The following is a 13339-nucleotide window of genomic DNA, read 5'->3' on the forward strand; positions in this document are numbered from 1 at the left end:
AGATGCTTTAATTAATCAAAATGTCCAAAGATATAGCACTAACATAATTTTCTCAAGTAAAATGAACCGATTAGAAAAAAATGGCGATCGTGACAGCATCAACAGATGGGAAAAATTTTCATATTTGTTATTAATTCGGAAATTTTTTGTCCGATTTCTCAGAAATTAGATATTTTTTTATTTGCGGAATTTAATTAAATATTTGAGACAACATTTTAAGATGATTATGCGTTGCATTTCCACAACGAAACGTAGCATAAAAAGGTGCTAAAGTGATGATTAGTAGTCGTAAAAAATCGAATGTAAAAAATACTGTAGGAAAACTTTGATCCTAAGGATTAGATTTTTCATATAGGAAAAGCAAAAAAACAAAAATCTCTGAGATAGTAAAACAATAATAAGTAAAAATTAAATTTTTTTTCTTTCCTTCTCTCTTATTTTTTTCTTTCCTTTTCTCCCTTTCACTTCCTTTCTTCTTCTTTATTTTTTTCTCTTTATTCTCTCTGTTTCTTTATCTCTTCTATTCCTTGAGAAATTTACATCTCAAGTATGTTTTTTTTAAATTACAAGTTATATTGTATCTAAAAATATAATTATTATCAATATATTAAAAAATATATATATTCATAGTAGACAATTTTTTAAGATTTAATATAATAATTAGTAAAATTGCTTTATTTAATCTGACTAAAGTGAACAGATTTTGCATTTTATGACATCCATATAAACTACATTAGAAATAACAAAAATTAAATAATACATTTTCAAAACAGATACTTTGTCTTTTCGAAATCGTATTCACAATCTGTTGTTTTATAAAAAGATAACATCTTTTATAAATTTGTCACGTTTTTAGATGTCACAGAAAGCATATGATTATTTTATATCATTTATTAATATGAAAAGATTTGGAATGTCAGATGAGATCGCTTTTCTGACAAGTGAAACTATAGAACGTGTAGTGGTATATATTCAAAACTCTAGATTCATTTTACATTAACATTTTATAATATATCCTTAATCTTGTACAATGTCTTGACACTAAAACATTTTATTTACTTTTAAATGTCTTTTAATATTATATACATATATGTATGCAAATAATTAAAAATATCTAAAAAAAGCGAACAAAATTTCCCTTATTGAATTATAAGATATATAAAATAATAGATAAAGTATAAAATAATAGATAAAGTATAAAATAAAATATATTAAGATAAAATATACTAAAGAAAAAATCAATTTCTATTTCATAAGAAACGATTATTCATAAGAATAAAATACATATAATATATTTCATAAAAAAGATTAATAAGCAGTGTAAAAAAATGATCCCTTATATTTTAATTGTGCCTAAAATTATCACACATTTTTCTCATCTTTAACCGGAAATAATACTTCCACGTATCATACAATATTCTCTTATTTATTTCTTATATTATATTATTGTATCCAATTAATATATCTCAATTATTCTAATTAACGGATTCGTCCTTTGTATGGCTAAATTCTAATCGATGCATGCTCGTTTATTATAATATGTATGTATGTATTTATATGTGTATGTAATATATATATATGTATGTATGTGTGTGTGTGTTCGATTACTTTAATATTATAATAATACTACAAATTATCGCGCTTACAAACTAGTCTCGAGTAATTATCGACAGCGCATGCATAAATAAATAAAATTTCGCATATAAATAGGTAAATGTCAACGCGTGACTATGTGCGATATTTCAAACGACTTGGATGAGAATGTCGTTGGATGGATGAGTGTCCTTGCGGCTTCATACAACAGCGATTAAAATAATCGTTCGATGAAATAAACAAAATCTTGTGAAATCTTCTCGAGATGTGGAACTCATCGGGTGTGAAACTCATCATAATTCAGCGTTGGAACTGCTGCGACGGACGTATCGATTAAAGTAATCCGGTCGCCAACACTTGCAGCTGCCCGGTACCAAGAACCAATCGTAATACAATCGTACCTGAAAGAAAGGATAACATAAAGACAAGAGGAATCTATATCGAAAAGGTCTTTAATTTTAAGATTAATGCTCGCTGTTTTTTATATTTACTCTTAAAAAAGTTAATTTAAATCGATATTCGCAATCAAATTAATTAATTAATTAATTAATATCTTAAAATCATAAGCGCAAAGAGTAACTTTGGAAACGTATTTTGCAGAAAGGATTTTACTTGGAAGCAACCCATTTCGTCGACACCATCGCAGTGATGTTGCTGAGAGCCGCCATTGTTACGCGCCTCTCCCGTGGTCGCGCGTTTCTGCAGATATTGCTGGTAATTTTGGAAGTCCTGGACTGGCGGCGGCGACCCGGCCACGGGATCCCGGGTTGCGGATCCGATATTGGACCCTTGATTTTCCTCCAAGAGGGCGTCCGGATAAAATATCTCGGCCACCAGCAGACTCGTCCATCTCGGTGACGACAAGCATCCACCGTCCAGGTAATGGCATCTCGATTGCCTGCGATATTAGTCAGAAAGATGACCTTGAAAGTGTGACCTTAAGTGCGCTAAAATATGCGATATCTTACATGCATCTGGTGAGCTCGATGGTCTGCGTGAAGTAACCCTCGTAAGGTATCTGCACCACGTATCTCCAGATACCCTGGTAATTCTTGGCGAAGACGGGGGTCGCGTATTCGACCTTGGCCGGACACGGCGTCGGCGGACCCGTATACTCGGGTTTCTCCTGCGAGGGTACACGTTCTCCTCGACGATACTCGGATGTCGAAGGCTCGTCCCGACGTTCGATAGCCGACGAAGATGATGCGATCGGTTCACCCTGGATCGCCTTGTACAACATGCACACTCTGCTCGTGTGATGTCGAGGAGAAAACACAATATTATATTATCATCAAAGAAAGATGTCTATTATATACATAGATAAGAACTGTGTCTCCCAAAGATACTTTGTAATTGATTTTTTCCTGCAGAAAATATCGAGAGAAAAGTCATTACTTGCCACAAGAGCTTACAGTCTTTAATATCAGAGATATCAGAGATATCTTTGTATATATTTGCAAATCTGTCAAAGTAGAAAATTAATTTGAAATTATAAATGAAGAATAAGATTTTAATTTTTTATTTTAATTTTTTTGAAGTTTAACTAAACTTTCGAAATTTAACTTTTCCACTTCCAATCGCTTTAAATTAATGATCTCTCGATGTCAAAAAAGTTGAATTCAAATTGTTTAAAAAATTTATAGATATAAAAAGCAGTACCACTAGATCTCTGAGAGACATCTCCTTTATGTATAATATACATACAATAAAAAAGGACATTCTTGTTTTGAAAATATCTTTAATTTTAACATGAAAATCTTGAAATGAGATTATATTGCGTTAATTAAAGAAATATAATTGCTTGAATAATTGCTTGAATGAAGCCATTTTATATATTTTCAAATGTTAGATAGAAAATGACATTTTTAAATCAAAAAATATAATTTCCTTAAAGTAGAATTAAATAATTATATATTCTTGAGATGATAATTACAATATTGAAATAAGATTATAATATTATTGAAATTTAAAATTATTAAATTCTTCTAAGAAAATTATATAAATTGTTGCATAGATATGAAAAAATAAACGCGTTAATTTAAGTATATAAATTTTAATTTGACACTTATTTTTTTCTGTGTATACACAGAAAAAAAGGACATTCTTGTTTTGAAAATATATTTAGTTTTAACATGGAAATCTTGAAATGAGATTATATTGCGTTAATTAAAGAAAAATATAATTGCTTGAATAAAGCCACTTTATATCAGTTCAATCAAGAAAAATCTATTCTTATGATTTAAGATTTAATTTTCTTAAAAGAAAACAATGTTAGATAGAAAATAACATTTTTAAATAAAAAATTATAATTTCCTTAAAGTAGAATTAAATAATTATATATTCTTGAGATGATAATTATAATATTGAAAAATAAGATTATAATATTATTAAAATTTAAAATTATTAAATTCTTCTAATAAGATTATAATATTATTAAAATTTAAAATTATTAAATTCTTCTAAGAAAATTATATAAATTGTTGCGTAGATATAAAGAAATGAACGTGTTAATTTAAGTTTTAATTTGACACTTGTTTTTTTTCTGTGCATAGAATGTTGTTAGAAGATTCTTGAAACAATAACATATACTATAATAACATATACTTACACTCCGCTACCGTTTTCGCAAAACTTGCGGCCGTTTCGATTGGTATCCGTAGCTAAAGTCAAATCCGGGTTAGATCTTTTACTTCTGCCGTGTGTTTCTTCTTCGTCCGTATCGACACTACGAAAAAAAAGATTGTTCGCTGATTCGATATATCAAATTGATGCGTGCAATTTGCAGCTAAAGCAAAAACTGTCGAACACCAATATTGTAACGTATTTATTTTGGAAATGACTGGCGTTGATAATATCGATGTTTGTGTGTATTTGAAAATTTTAATTTAATTTCTTGGAAAAATTGAGTGAAAGTATATGAAAAAAGACAACCGATACATAAATATAAATTTAATTGGCACAAAAATTTACAGCTACTTGCATCGGACTACTTACGAATTCTGCGACAACGGGTGCACTTTAGCGACCTTGGGTAGCGAGTCATCAGCTTTGAGGATCGGCAACGCCTTGCTGAGGAATTTGAGGGTATGATTCTTTATCAGCGCGCTGCGAATAAAATTTGCAAATGGTCATTTTAATGAGATATTACATTTAATGATATACGAGCATAATCTCTATGTAAATTCATATTTGATTTATTCCTCACTTACAAAGGATACGATGAGCCGTTTACATATTGATTCATTGGATTCCGCGGAATGTAGCCTTTATTTAAATCACCGCAGATATTATGTATCGAAACAATTCCCTTCCCTTGCTTCTCCTTGTTACCTACTTGTCAAATGAGAACAATTAAAATTGAGAATTCTTTTGTGATTTAGTCTGAGATGCATAAATTAACGAGTTTCTTTTTTATTTAATGTCATAAATGATCTTTTATCTAGTGTCATAAAAGTTTGCAAATTTTTATTTATGTATTTATATCTCTCAATATAAAATATATTTATATTTATTGATATTTATATTTATATAATGTATTTATATAAATATAATATATTTATATAATTTATACATTGATATATTTATATTTATATAAATTATAATATTTGTCTTTATATTTATATTTATTATTTATATTTATTATATTTATATAAATTATATTTATATTTATTTATATATTTTTTGTTTATATCTCTTATTAAATAAAAACAAATATTTTTTATTTAATACAGATACTTTGCTACGATAAAAATTATAAAGTGAAGAGATTACGACAGATATGAATCTGATTATCTACAATTTTCCTCGATGGAAAATTTTTATCTGAGAGATATAAATCAAATAATTACTCGTACGCGTTTCCCTCCATGCACGTTAAAGATATTTCCATATTTTCAAAAGCAACAAAAATATTGGAATGTACATCTCTTTTAGAAATATGACACTCTTTACATATTCCAGACCTACCGTAACATTCCTTGTCGCTGTCGATGTACGGTGGTGGCCGGACTCTGGGCGGTTCTGCATTCGGCGACTCGACAAACGCGTAATATCCTTCTGGAGGCTCATCCTCGCCTCCTTTAACGGATTCATCGTCGTTAGCGATCGGCTTAGTACTTTTGGACTTCTCATGATCTTCGGTAAAGGACGATGATACGCACAAGAGTATCATCTAGACAGTAATATAATCATGTTTTTACGTAAAAAGAAATAGATTATATCTTAAATTACATGTACATAAATATACAATTACATTTATCCTATAATATAATAAGTATTTTTAAGTTATATTTAAAAAAAGAGAATCCGTTTTACTCTAAATTTAATTATATTCAAATTATGCTTTATCAAATTGTGCTTAAAGCTCTCAGTTTACGAGAGAGATCTATGAAGGGAAAATTAATAATCTTTGCCACACGCTTAATCGCACTTTTAATTAACTTAATTATAAGGAAAATAATTTAATTAAATTAATTAAAATATTTTCCTTAATTTAATTAATTAAATTAATTTAAGGAGAGATGCACTTATATAAAGTAATAATTATATAATGTGTAGGATTTTTCTGTAATGTTTTGTTTTTGCATAGTAAGTTCATATTTGACTCTGTAATTTTTTTTCACGCAACATCTTAGTCTCTTTCTCTCTCTCTGTGCAAGATTTCTCTATATGCATTCCGGGCGTAATAATAACGGCTAATAAGTATTACGTTACATCGCGATTACGAGAGAGGAATTCCGTCGTAGTTACCATGGTATGCGTTGGGTGCTAACGGTACACGGTCCACGGTCGACGTTTCTCGTGCTCCGGGCTGTTCAGCCTATTTTATAACACGCGTGCTACTCGATCGTTGCCCTACTAACCGGTACATTATACCGTTCCCCTGATAATCTCGCTTTGCTCAAGGGCTGATAAGTCGGGAAATCAAATATTATACTTTTTCGCTATTCTTTCTCCTTTCTTTAAATCGCTCCGAGAGCTCTCTCCCTCAAGTAGATACAATGTACCCTATTTCTGTCAATTTTTCGAAGATTGAAAAAATCCTACGATCCAATTGTCGTCCTTTTATTTCGAAAAAGAAGAGCTTGAAAATTATATAATTAGTCGAAAAGCAGTTTTGCACATCGATGACGTTTGAACTCCATCGATGTCTCTTTCTAAGGGGAAGTAGGTTCTATTGGGAGAGGGAGATTTTAACTTAAAATTGAAATTAAATTAAAATTAAATTAAAATTAAAATTAATTCTAACTTAAAATTAAATTTAAATTAAATTAAAATTAAAATTGATTTTAACCTAAAATTAAAATTAACTTAAAAAATGTCGACGTTAAATATGGCAGAGTGCTTTGTGCGACTTTGTCCAGTCATAATGCGATAGCTCGATCGTCAGATGTACTTAATTTCCGCGATCTACTGCTCATGTAGCGAAATGCAAATATCAATTAGCGAACAGCTCTTTATTAGACGCTAGCTCGATGAGGCTTGAGGATTTTTAATGTAGGAATTCTTTCCACGTTGCCTGCACAAGGTGGACGTCCGTCCTACTTTCTTGCAGTAGATTCGAGCGTTAGGAAGTTACGATACAGTTACGAGGACAATGACGTCTCCGAACCGGTATCGACAGAAACGGTAGACTCGATTCTCTTTTAGCGGGGCATAGCCTGGATGACAGCCCGGATGCCTGACATTGTTTGTTGAAAAAGAAACGCAACTCGAGCGTTGTAATTTTTTTAATATATCGATACAAATTAATTTTTTTTTAATTCGATCACTTGTAGGAAAGCAATGGTGCTTATCGCTTCCCTTAGCGTCTAATTTTGCAATCAATCTGAATTTATAATCATGTGTTAAATGTCTTCTTTTCTGTCATTTTTTCTTCTATTTCTTTCTCTTATGAATTTTTATTTGCGATCGCTCTTTTGTTCCGATTTCTTATAAATTTCTTATTAATTGCTCCGAGAAAAGCACAGTTTCTTCTTCTTCTTTTTATTTACGGATTCTTAGTTCAATTTTAAGTTTAAATTTATTTTATCGGAAGTATAAGAGATTTATAGATTCGCATGCAATAAATTTATATGTAAATATATATATTAAATATAGATATTAAAAACTTTTCTATTTTGTTTATACAATTAATGTATTTACTTAATATTTAATATTAACAGCTCTTCTCTATTTTATTTTTTTAAATAAAAAATTGATATAGATCTGGGAAATGACAAAACATTCGTGTTAAATTTTTTGTAAAGAAATTTAGCTTCAAAGCATCCATAAATTAAAGAAGACGCAAAAAGGAGCGATCCACATTTTTCACTCAATCCTTGGTATGTCGTGGTTGTAAAAAATAAATTATTTAATTTAAAAAAAAAGGAACTTACGACAAACGTGCGAAATTCCATGGCGAGTTAGTCCAGTATAAGGAACAAGGGGAAGATGGAAACGTCAGTTTTGCGAAGGTCAAATTCTCGTGGACACTAACTCGTACGAGAGCCGCGGTTAGATCTTACGTATCTACCGGCCAACGGTTATAGCAAAACTGAATTTCTCGTCACCTGCATCGCTCGAAGAAGCCACTTACCTTCACCTCGGCCGCGTACTTGACCGTCGTACGGTGGTGAAAAGGTAGGTGGACTTGAACCAATTAAAAAAAAAACCTAATTATTAGCGCAATTATAAAAATTATAACACGGCCGCAAAAATTGCAGTTCTAGAAAAATAATAATTTCCTTGCGCAAAAATAAGTTAAAAATGTTAAATGAGTATTTTGCAAGACATTTTTGAAAAAAAATTGATTTTAATAGTTGAGCTTGATAGCTTGACTTTAATAATTGAGAAATGCATCATTATTATATAATTTTTTAATTTTCAAAATTCATCTCCTTAAAGCTTTTAAGAATATTTTACAATATATTTAACAAGAAATTATTCCAATATATTAATTAAACCATAATCTTTGTAATCTAAATATGTAATATATATATTTAATTATATATATTTAATTATATATATTTAATTATATATATTTAATTATATATATTTAATTATATATATTTAATTATATATTTAATTATATCACAATAATTCTAAGATTAGAATTTATAAAAGAAAATAAGTAACTTATCAAGCTATGAATTATTAAATTCTAAAGATATAATCGTTATATATAAGCCAATCACTATAACTTGAGATTTTTCATCTTCTCTACGAATGACAGTAGAAATGTTTTCCGAATGAAATCTCTAATATATATAAACTCAAATGCGTCTAGTCGGAAATGTATGTCACATTAAATCGAACGATCGAAGACTTAAGTAGCGTAAGGTAGCATGCTCTCAATAAGTGACATTCAGCTCCATCTCGTCCTTGTGGTAGATCGTAACGTCCTTCAGCATCATGTTCGAGCCGTTGTAGCAGGAATTGAAGCTGGGCTTGTCCAACGGGAATCCGAGCGGCTTGTTGTCCAATTTATTTTCGCCAAAGATGCGGGACGTGTAGACGCTCGGCTCTCCCTCAATCGGGCTTGCGTACGCGAAGATCTGGAACGGCATGCCCTCCTTCTTACCCTTGGGTAGGAGTAGACGCTCCGGGAATCCGTGCAACCGTTCCACGTACGAGAGACTGTCGGACTCGGAATCCAAGGCCTTGAGCACCTTCTTGTAGAAGACCTCGCTCGGCTCCGGATCGGGTGCGATGAAGGCGCCGTCTTGGCTGTTTCGAACGATCTTGTTCATGCCGGCGTTCACTGCAACGTAACGTAGGAGAAGATTTACCTCCGAATCATAAAAGTGAGTATTTATGCACGAAAAAAGGAGGACTATCTCTTCATCAAATATAAGAAGAATCACTCCTTACCACAATTATTCATAAAATCTCATTGATTAAATTTGTTTACAGAAATTTCCAACAAGAAACCGCTACTACTTCCCATACAGCACAGAACATTGCGGTTATATTGCGGCAATATTGCAATGTTGCTGCAATGTTACAACAATATTACTAATATTGCTGCAATATTTTGTGCTGTATGGGTTTCAATAGGAATTAATTTGTTTTTCTAAAGAGCGAGAAATCTTATCTATCTTTCAGAGAGAAAACTAAAATTATCAAGTTTTTTCTCTCGCTTATGCAACGACTAGTGAAATCCACTTATTTTTGTGCGATAAAATTAAAGTTAAAAAAAAGGAATCCAGCGAACACCAAATAACAGTTATATAATTGTTAGTTATAATTTCCTACTCAACAATATAACTGTTATATAACAGTTACATAACATAATATAACTGTTATATAACAGTTACATAACATGTTACATTGTTATATTGTTGAGTGGGAGCTTACAACTAACAACTACATAAATGTTATTTGGTGTTTGCTGGGAAGGAATTGAATTGCTACTCACGATCGACAATCCAGTTGTCCATTTCGTAGAAGTATTTTGCGCCTTCGGCGATGTCCAGCGGTTTATGATGAATGTCGTACTTGGGCCCGAGGAAAATTCGTATCGCGGCTTTCATCGGCTTCTCGGCGTTGATAGCGAGATGGAAGCTGAAGGGCTTGTGATTAAGACGATATTGACGGATTTTGACCAATGTCTTCTCGATTTCCTCCACATCATCGATCATCAAACCGTTGCTGATCGAGCTGTCGAATTGATCGAAGTAGGTGATCAACTTATCCACGACCAAGGACTCGATCTTTAGCTCGGGATAGACGATCTCGTCCTTGTCGTATGGTTTCTGATGCATTTTGTACCTGAAAAAATTATATTCGAACATATTGTCGAAAGGAAGATGGAATTCCAAAGGATTCCAAGTTTCTTTAAGTCTACCAAGTGATACCTGTAATGATAGAACTTAAATATTCTGTTGTAGAGACGGTAGAACGCGGGATCTCTCATAGACGTGGTGTAAAACTCGAGGGCGCTAGGTGTGATTTGATACGAAGTTGACGGCTCCAGGTTGAATCCCAGGATCTTCCTCGCGAACAAATCGATGCTGCCGTAAAAGTCGCGGTTGCAGGAGTCCGTATTGCCCTCGATGATGTTGCCGAGGATGTTGAGACCCTCGGGGGTGTAGATGTTGACCAGTTTGCCAGTCACGTCTATCACGAATCCGGAATCGATGGCGGCCGAGACTCGAGATTCCATGTCCTCCAGATCCTAGAAGCAGATTTGAAAAGACTCCGGATCTCGATCTCTCTTGTTGCAGCTGTCAAAATTCAATTTCCCACCTTTATGTACGCGTACTTGTAGTAGGGGAATTTGCTCCAATAGGGCCTTTGCGGCAACGGCAGCCCGTTGTGATAGGTCATCGTTGGGTAGTATCCCGTGTAGAATTCATTGTGCCAATCGAAATCCTCGATCTTACCGATGTCGTTGGACAGCCGTTCCAAGTAGTAACGTGTCATCAGTAGTTTGTGACCGTAAAGATATTCTATGCCGCGCCACTTTTGCAGTCCGAATTCCTCGCTCTTGAGCCAGAACGGATTGTTGAGCCGGAGGTAGAAGTAATAGTTGTTCCAGCCAATATCCTCGGTGAAGTAATTGAGCTTCTGCTCTATATCGTACTCGTGCGATACGTACCATGCGGAGTAATTCGCCGGAATAATGTAGGTCTTGTAGTCACCAAAGTTCTTCGAGTCTATAAATTTTACGAGTTTCTGAAGAGCAGATTTAAACCCTTTTTCAGAGTTTATCCAGCAAACATCAAGTAACATTTATATAACATTTATATAACATGTTATATAACAGTTACATAACCGTTATATTGTTGAGTGGGAAATTATAACTAACAGTTATGTAACTGTTATTTGGTGTTTGCTGGGCAAGGTCATGCTCGAAAATTCTATTGAAATTCAAGCAAGAATAAGACCTATACGAAGAGAAACTTTGACGTGAACCCCCTTTAATCTGACTTCTAACATCAGCTCACCGAGTTTGCCGAAGAGTTTCGCGTGATTCGCCTTTTTAAGCACTTCGGAGTTGAAGAATGTGTAAGGATACAGCTCGTAGACGGGCGGAAGCTGAATGAATTTGGTGTCCTCGCGACGTGTGACGGCGATAATAAAGGCGTAGATGTACTGCATCTCGTTCACGTTAATGCGCGCCCATGACGCCGTTTTGTAGAAAGTGTCGAAGTCCTTGGCATAATAGAATAGACGCAACAACGCCTCCGTTTCCTTCAGATGCTTCGGATAGTACATCGTGTTGAGCTCACCACGCGGAAGCATCCCATACTCGTACAGGTGGAGGAAGTTCTTCACCGCAGTCTGCAAGAATCAGAAAAAGAAGAAATTATGGGCAGTGTCCTGAAAATGCATGCTTAAGGGTAAATTATATGGTGTCATTTTTCTTCTCATTCTATCACGAAATTTTATTTTTTAGAAGATTTCTTGAATGAGTTCTTCCAAGAAGAACTCATTTAAAAAATCCTCTGAAAAATAAAATTTCGTCATAAAATGATTGGAGAATGACTTCAGAAGATTTCTCGAATGACTTCAGAAGATCCTTCTGAAGATTCTTCTGAAGATTCTTCCGAAGATTTTTCTGAAGAATAAAATTTCGTAATAGAATGATTGGAGAATAACTTTAGAAGATTTCTTAAATGACTTCAAGATTCTTCTGAAGAATGAGTTCAGAAGATTTCTGGAATGACTTCAAAAGATTCTTCTGAAGAATGACCAGAAGATTCTTCTGAAGAATGAGTTCAGAAGATTTCTAGAATGACTTCAGAAGATCCTTCTGAAGATTCTTCCGAAGATTCTTCTGAACTCATTCTTTAGAAGAATGACTTCAGAAGATTCTTCTAAAGAATGAGTTCAGAAGATTTCTGAAATGACTCCAGAAGATTCTTCTAAAGATTCTTTTGAACAATGAGTTCAGAAGATTTCTGGAATGACTTCAGAAGATTCTTCTAAAGAATGAGTTCAGAAGACTTCTGGAATGACTCCAAAAGATTCTTCTAAAGATTCTTTTGAAGAATGAGTTCAGAAGATTTCTGGAATGATTTCAGAAGATTTTTCTGAAGAATGAGTTCAGAAGATCCTTCTGAAGATTTTTCTGAAAAATGACTTCAAAAGATTCTTCTGAAGATTCTTTTGAAGAATGAATTCAGAAGATTTCTGGAATGACCAGAAGATTCTTCTGAAGATCCTTTTGAAAATTCTTTTGAAGATTCTTCTGAAAATTCTTCTGAAGATTCTTTTGAAAATTCTTCTGAAGATTTCTTCAGTGAATTCTTCTTATGGAAAACCAAAATTACGGATTTATAAGAAAAAGCACTCGACTCATTCTAGATTATTCAAGATATTCAAGATGATGAAGAATCGATCCATAAAGTTAGTAAATAAAAAAAATGTAATCTCTGATCAATTGCGATGTTTACCGTATTAGTATAAGACTCGATGTTGGCCTCGATATTGTACGAGCGACCTTCCTCGTAGAGGGTAGGGTTCACGAAGGAGGGTTGCGAGACGTGATACAGAAGATTGTAGACCTTCTTCTGCTTAAGGAGGAACTCCTTGTCGGCGACCTTGACGGTATTGTAGTCGGCAGCTACCAAACCGACGACCGCGACTGCGGCCAGTGCCGTCAGGAGTTGCATCTTCCGCAAAACTTTCCCCGATTGGCGTCGAGAATTCGCCAAGAATTCTCTGTGACACCCAACGTCGCGCGCACACTTTTATACATCTAAATCGAGCGCGCAATCAAATCGCTAGGTCATAGGGGCGAAATCGTAGACTTCGATAT

General features: G+C 33.3%; 2 protein-coding genes across 3 annotated transcripts; both read right to left on the bottom strand.

The window, feature by feature from the left end:
• Positions 1-1321: 1321 nt before the first annotated feature.
• Spz6 (Spaetzle domain-containing protein 6) lies at positions 1322-8351 on the bottom strand. 2 transcript variants are annotated; one of them, XM_083080920.1, is made up of 8 exons: positions 7971-8351; positions 5560-5764; positions 4803-4923; positions 4588-4698; positions 4202-4318; positions 2562-2840; positions 2206-2491; positions 1322-1994 (listed from the first exon to the last, which is right to left on the bottom strand). In XM_083080920.1, exons 1-8 carry the CDS (start codon positions 7989-7991, stop codon positions 1887-1889), a joined length of 1248 nt encoding a protein of 415 aa, XP_082937046.1. In that variant the 5' UTR covers positions 7992-8351; the 3' UTR covers positions 1322-1886. The 2 variants fall into 2 exon arrangements, with proteins under 2 accessions (XP_082937046.1, XP_082937047.1); XM_083080921.1 differs by lacking the exon at positions 7971-8351 and adding an exon at positions 6343-6828.
• Positions 8352-8432: 81 nt separating this feature from the next.
• Hex70a (hexamerin 70a) lies at positions 8433-13241 on the bottom strand. The gene is made up of 6 exons (XM_083080919.1): positions 12975-13241; positions 11523-11859; positions 10822-11231; positions 10431-10750; positions 9992-10344; positions 8433-9334 (listed from the first exon to the last, which is right to left on the bottom strand). The coding sequence occupies exons 1-6, from the start codon at positions 13191-13193 to the stop codon at positions 8925-8927; spliced, it is 2049 nt and encodes a 682-aa protein (XP_082937045.1). The 5' UTR covers positions 13194-13241; the 3' UTR covers positions 8433-8924.
• Between the last annotated feature and the right edge of the window lie 98 nt (positions 13242-13339).

Source organism: Camponotus vicinus, unplaced genomic scaffold, assembly GCF_025532165.1.
Source record: "Camponotus vicinus isolate PSW18456_S1 unplaced genomic scaffold, iyCamVici1.0 SCAF_10, whole genome shotgun sequence".
NCBI lineage: Eukaryota > Metazoa > Arthropoda > Insecta > Hymenoptera > Formicidae > Camponotus > Camponotus vicinus.

Bases quoted from the DNA above. Each gene is read 5' to 3' on its own strand.
- Hex70a (XM_083080919.1), bottom strand. From the start codon at position 13,193: ATGCAACTCCTGACGGCACTGGCCGCAGTCGCGGTCGTCGGTTTGGTA. The intron at 10,751-10,821 runs GTGGGAAATTGA...ATCTGCTTCTAG, and splicing joins ACAAGTACGCGTACATAAAG to GATCTGGAGGACATGGAATC. The intron at 10,345-10,430 runs GTATCACTTGGT...TAATTTTTTCAG, and splicing joins TTTAAGTTCTATCATTACAG to GTACAAAATGCATCAGAAAC.
- Spz6 (XM_083080920.1), bottom strand. From the start codon at position 7,991: ATGGAATTTCGCACGTTTGTC. The intron at 4,699-4,802 runs GTAAGTGAGGAA...TTTTATTCGCAG, and splicing joins AACGGCTCATCGTATCCTTT to CGCGCTGATAAAGAATCATA. The intron at 4,319-4,587 runs GTAAGTAGTCCG...TTTTTTTCGTAG, and splicing joins CACCCGTTGTCGCAGAATTC to TGTCGATACGGACGAAGAAG.